Source organism: Quercus lobata, chromosome 2, assembly GCF_001633185.2.
Source record: "Quercus lobata isolate SW786 chromosome 2, ValleyOak3.0 Primary Assembly, whole genome shotgun sequence".
Classification (NCBI taxonomy): domain Eukaryota; kingdom Viridiplantae; phylum Streptophyta; class Magnoliopsida; order Fagales; family Fagaceae; genus Quercus; species Quercus lobata.
In genome coordinates, this window is record NC_044905.1 from 27,771,543 (window position 1) to 27,777,392 (window position 5,850).

At 31.8% G+C, this 5,850-nt stretch overlaps 1 protein-coding gene across 1 annotated transcript; it reads right to left on the reverse strand.

Annotated features, from left to right (window-relative positions):
- Positions 1–211: 211 nt before the first annotated feature.
- LOC115977932 (GDSL esterase/lipase At5g41890) lies at positions 212–3,591 on the reverse strand. Its single transcript, XM_031099964.1, has 5 exons — positions 3,330–3,591; positions 1,516–1,646; positions 1,143–1,385; positions 779–1,037; positions 212–666 (listed from the first exon to the last, which is right to left on the reverse strand). Exons 1-5 carry the CDS (start codon positions 3,550–3,552, stop codon positions 431–433), a joined length of 1,092 nt encoding a protein of 363 aa, XP_030955824.1. The 5' UTR covers positions 3,553–3,591; the 3' UTR covers positions 212–430.
- Between the last annotated feature and the right edge of the window lie 2,259 nt (positions 3,592–5,850).

Here is a 5,850-nt window from a genome sequence, read left to right on the forward strand (position 1 = left end):
ATCTCATCACTTTTTTTTTTTTTTTTTTTGGGATTCAAACACTAAAAAACTAGGGCTCAAGTTCTCAATCAACTTTGCGATACACCTCAATCCAACCTGTCCAGTGATGTCCAACTTAATACTAATCTTTAAGCATTACACACATATAGATACATTCGGCCAGAATCTTTCTTTTGATAGGTCACTATATTGAAATCTAGAGAGAAACTGATGATGAAAATGCTTAATTAACTGAATCTTCATTAAGTTGGATAATGATATATATACAGGATTAACTAACTAACAGAAATAACAAACTAATCCACTGACAACTAACTTCAGCATCACATGCACTGCACGTGGTAGAACCACTTATTACATAACACAGAAAACTACTTAAACGACTTGTAGCTGGACTAGTGAATTCTGAATGATACTCTCAACACACTAGTTAGGAATTGTAGTTGTAAAGCTCACGAATGTTGATAGGAAAGCTAACGCTTTCATCCCCGTCTAGCAACATTTTGGCAATGATGATATTAGCAGCTTCTGTTGGGTGATATGCATCCCAAAACACATACTTTGATCGATCATCACACAGAGCAGAGGTTTTTGCATTGGGGCCCTTAAAGCAAACAAATGGTGGAAAGTTTCCTCCGCAACATGGGTCATTTGCATTCTCAAATCCTAACAACATCCACAAAAAATTAAAAAAGAATTAGTGGACTTGAAAACTATTTGAAATTAAACCAATAAATGGTTACAAAATCAAAGGAGTTTAAGGATTTAGGCTAGCTACCATATTGATGATAGTTTAGTATGATCCTCATGACAATATCAAAGGAGTTAGCATATACAAAAATAGCTTCTGGTCCCAACTGTTGATTTAATTGATCCAACGCCATGTTCAGTTTCTTATTGTAGCCTTGGATCAAGTCGTTCACTTTAATTGAGCATTTTCCACTTGCTAGTAAATTAAGTGATCGAACAAATGGAATGCATCCTATTGGTCCAACCCCAACCACAATGAACTTTCTTGCCCCCAGTTCATGTAATCGCTACACAAAGCCATAGATAATAAATGATGTAATTGAATATCACCAACTTGAAAGAAGAAATATATTAAATGTTACTATATATCTATGTTCTTCAAATTATTATACCTTAAGCTGTGTGGTTAAGTTGAAAACCATATAATCTTGGTAGGTAGAGGGAGAAACCTTGTCACCTTCAAAAAAGGGTATTGATGGTTGAACATAATTCAATATGTCATTGGACCCAGTGGTTAGAGAGAAGATTGCCTTCTTTAAAAGTTCCTTTGTACCATTCTCTCTCATCACATTCACCATGTAATTTCTACTTTGCTCAAAATAGTTCACTTGCTCCCTTAATGGAACTCTCCCTATCTAATAAGTTCAAAAAAATTATTTAAAAAAAAAAAAAAAGAGAGAGAGAAGAAAAGAAGTGGTTCTAGTCAGTACTTTAGAAACTCAATTGATCATCTTGTGAATGAAATCAACGCTAACATATACTTACGAACAAGGATCCTGTTTCATCCAGTATGCCTGAGGCTCCGGAAGCATAATTTATTCCTCTATGAATTGCATCAACTTGAGTGTTTGGGGCTAAGTAAGGTGGGGGAAATGACTTGGCTCCAAGGGCTTGACCTGATTTTACCACAATAAGCAAAATTTAATATTACAATCTATAATGGTTAATAGTAAATTTTAGCATGATTTATGGTTAATATAAACAATGTTATCTTTTTTCTTTAAAAAAAAATTAATAATTTGATAGTTAGAACAATGAGGAGGGAAAGTTTGAGCTATGGTTCTCATAAAAAAGAAGAGACAAGTGTTATCTTCTTTATGAACAATTAAATTTAACAATATAATTCTTTGGTCAATATAACCATATAATTGAATCTAATTGGAGAATATAAAGTACAATATCTAAGGAATTGTACTAAAATTTTATCAATATATAAACCCCAAATCTCAATATCATTTGAACCCCAAAGTCCCAAACCATATTTAAACAAACGGTGTCATTATGAGTCACGAGTAAGAAACCCAAATTGTACACAAACACAAATATTCAAATGAATTTGTGCTGAAACCCACTAAATCATTAACAAGTTTATTATATTTTTTGAAAAATATGTATTACAACTTATATTTAAGCATTTATTAATGGGAAAGATTTTGCTGCATACTGCAGTAATTGTTGCATAATAGGTTATATGACTGCAAAAAGAAAGTAACATATGTTCAAGGGCTCCTTGATCATGTACATATATTGCACATGACTTTAGAACACATGATACTTTTTTTTTGGTTGCTACATAACCTATTATGCAGCAATTACTAGTAAAAATTTTTCCTTTATTAATTCTTAACATGTGCCTTAAAGCACTAGTTAACAACACCTATAAAATAAGTGTGCGTTTCGATTGAACGTTTTGGTTGAAAGTCTGTGTTTGCGTTTGAAAAAGTGAGACCCACAACTAAAGTTAGTTGAAATGATTTTGTTAAAACTATTTGCTACAGTGGTATCCAAACATAATTTGCTACCGTGTTTTCACTCTAAGTGGTCTCAATGTACTATCCTGCGTCAAGGCTAAGAGTGAAAATTAGTTTAAAATTATTTGCTACAGTGTTTTCAATTTTCAACAAAATAAGCGGTATCCAAAGAGACCCTAAATTGTGAAATTCACCCACTGAACTTATAATAAATGTCATTTTCGAGAATATGAATGGGGGCAGTTGGGGGCAACATTTGCACATATTTATTTTTATCATTCTCCCTACTTACCGACCTTGGCATTAATGCCTTCTAATACTTTTCAGCAGATTTCTTTACCTAAACTTATTGCCAAAAAACTGTCATAGCATATTGATAAGAAAAATTATAGGACCACAATCAATTATAAAGCCTTAATTTTAAAAGAAAAGGTAAAGTACTACCATATATGGTAACAATGTACCATAATGTCAGATTTATATATATATATATTCTCCGATTTGCTGTCAACCACATCGTTTATACTAGAACTAATAAGCTCAACACCGATAAAAAGGTGTCGGTACCTACTGAGTGACTAGTTACTTGCGAGGCCAATCAATAGAGAATGAGACAGTTTCAACTTTCAATGGAGTTATTACCAAAAAAAAAAAACTTTCAATGGAGTGGCTAATGCCAAATATTATGTTCTAGAAGACCAAAGTACCAAACACACACTCAATGTGGGTTTGGTATTTTATTTTGATTGGTTATTTTACTTAAGAAATAAGCTTCATAAAAATATAGTTAAGGAAAAAAAAAAAAAAAAAACAAGCATGTAGCATTACCCACAATGTCTGATATAGTTCGACCATTGGTGAATCTGCCTGTGGGTTTTCCACCAGAGGGCTTGAAATCAATGCCATAAGGAGGTGAATCTGCCTTTGAGAGTGTGAAAAGATAGTCATTGTTTCCAGCATCAACCAGAGAATCTCCAAACACAAATGAAGTAAAAGAAAGACATGGCAAGATATGCAAGGAGATAAACAAAAAAATAACGAAGATCTTCATTGTTTTGAAAATTATATTGTAATTTGTAACCTTAACATAGTTAAATAAAATAGGATGGTTGAGTAGGTATATACGTATGGCCTGCCAAAGCAGGTAAGGGCATCTTTGAACATGTCTCCCCCTCGTGGGAGACTAGGTCTATGAAATACTGACATATTACATGTGTTCATGACCTCATATTTGGAACAATGTTAGATCACACAACTATTTTTTTTTTTTACATTTTTACAGTTTGTTAAGGTGTCATTACTTCAACATCATTTTTACATGGAATAAATTTACTATATTATCTTTGCAAACTAATGTGTAATCTAAAAAGTCATTTAGAATTTATTTATAATTTTGCAAGTGGAACCGAATTTTCACATCCTCTCTTACATAGTATTGCCACTTCACTCGACAAAACCCACCATATATAACTCAAAAACACAAGAGAGGGTGTAAAAATTCGATGAAGTTTGTAGTGTCAATATATAGACTTGTTGGTTTATTTTTTATGTTGATGAAGTGGCATCAATCACTTTATTATCACATTAATTTGTAAGTTTTTTGTAGTAAAATTTATATTAGTTTTAATCTTTTTATGCCAAGAGCTTTGTAGTTTAATTGGAACTTCTTAGTATTTCTAAGAGATCATTTCCCCCTCCATTGTAGCTATAGAATTTTTTTTAAAAAAAATCCCTTTTACTTGAGTCCACAACTGAGTATTGACTTTACCTTTGTTATATATTTACCTTTGTCATATAACAATCACAACATGTTATGTAAAAATCAATCATTACATGAATTTTAATCAGCTTAATTGATAAATTCTATTACCATTGAATAAAAGATCTAAGATTCAAACTCTATCTACCCAAAAATCAATTGATATTTTGACTTAAAAATAACAATCATATCTTTAAAAACAATAATATTATGAAACAAATTTGTGTCCAAGATTTAATGACCAAAAGAAAGACCGTCCATTGTTTGATTAATTAATTAAGTGGGCTCCCTACTGGCAAGGCTGGTATGACAAACGTTAATGACGTCTTCTGCTGAGCAACTAGGAAGACTATGGATGGAACTAATTAGTGGCTTATCATTTTCACAAGACAACATTTTCGTGTAGACAGCCATAGATTTACAGGGTCCCAGTGAGTGTTTTACTTGTTAGACTGCATTAATTCATGTCTCAAATCTCTCGATGATTTTTACACACAAACTAAAAGATGCACATTCATTTGTCATTTTGAAATGACCACAACTTCTGTTGTTATATATTATTATATCATGATCTTCAATATTCTGTTTTTATTTTATTTTATTAATTCCCAAATTAAGGACAAAGGAAACCGACAGGAAACGAAAGGGAAAAAAAAATGCATAACCACATTTGACCTTATAGAGAAAGATGATGCAAGAAGAAATGACTGAATCAGTATTTTGTTACATATTGTGCTATATATTCTTGAGAATCACAACAACATCACTGGAGATCTCCAGTACAACATTACGCAACATATATTATTCAAATTAAGATTTTAGAGTTTGTGGGTCCAAAAAAGTTCACACCTGGTCAACAAAAATTAAAAAAACCAACAACCCCACCTCCAAATCCAAATAACGCAGCTCATGTATTAGCTAGGAAAGGTGGGTTTCAGAGTTTTAGCTCAATTGATCAAGTTTTTTTTGTAGTTAAATAAAAAATCTAAGGTTCGATCCCCACTTATACCATAAACCAATTGATGTATTGATTTAATAATAAAAGACAATCATTAACAGCTAGCAAACGCTATAGATTAAAATTATCTCTTTAAAAAAAAAGTATTAGCTAGGTGTTTTTTTAAGTTTGTCATGTCGAAATTTTTTGTTTTGGCTCAACCCCTTGAATTTGTAAAGAATAAAAAGATCATTTCGGAAGTGCAGCCTAGAGTTTGAATGCTGCATTTTTGTTTGTAGCTGCTTTTGGCTTGTGTTTCCTAATAATATTTTTGCAAATTATCCCCCCCCCCCCCCCCCAAAAAAAAAAAAACCATCCTCGGAATTGAAAACTGTGTTAAAAAACCCGAAAAGTAAAGTGATCAATTAAACCATATATATATTACTTATGGTCCCTTTCCAAAACAAAAACAGAATTCCCATTTTACAAGCAAAACAAAAACAAATATCTTATCAACAAAAAAAGAATATAGTCAAATTTCATGAAATTGTAATCTAGATTGAGTTTGTAATGTCTATCAAAAGAAGACTGTTACTAAAGATTTCAATTGAGTTTCGATTGCTCCTCAATAAATCAAAATTACAGTTTTGATG

Bases quoted from the DNA above. Each gene is read 5' to 3' on its own strand.
- LOC115977932 (XM_031099964.1), bottom strand. From the start codon at position 3,552: ATGAAGATCTTCGTTATTTTTTTGTTTATCTCCTTGCATATCTTGCCA. The intron at 1,386-1,515 runs GTAAGTATATGT...TGAACTTATTAG, and splicing joins ATGAAACAGGATCCTTGTTC to ATAGGGAGAGTTCCATTAAG. The intron at 1,038-1,142 runs GTATAATAATTT...GGCTTTGTGTAG, and splicing joins ACTTAACCACACAGCTTAAG to CGATTACATGAACTGGGGGC.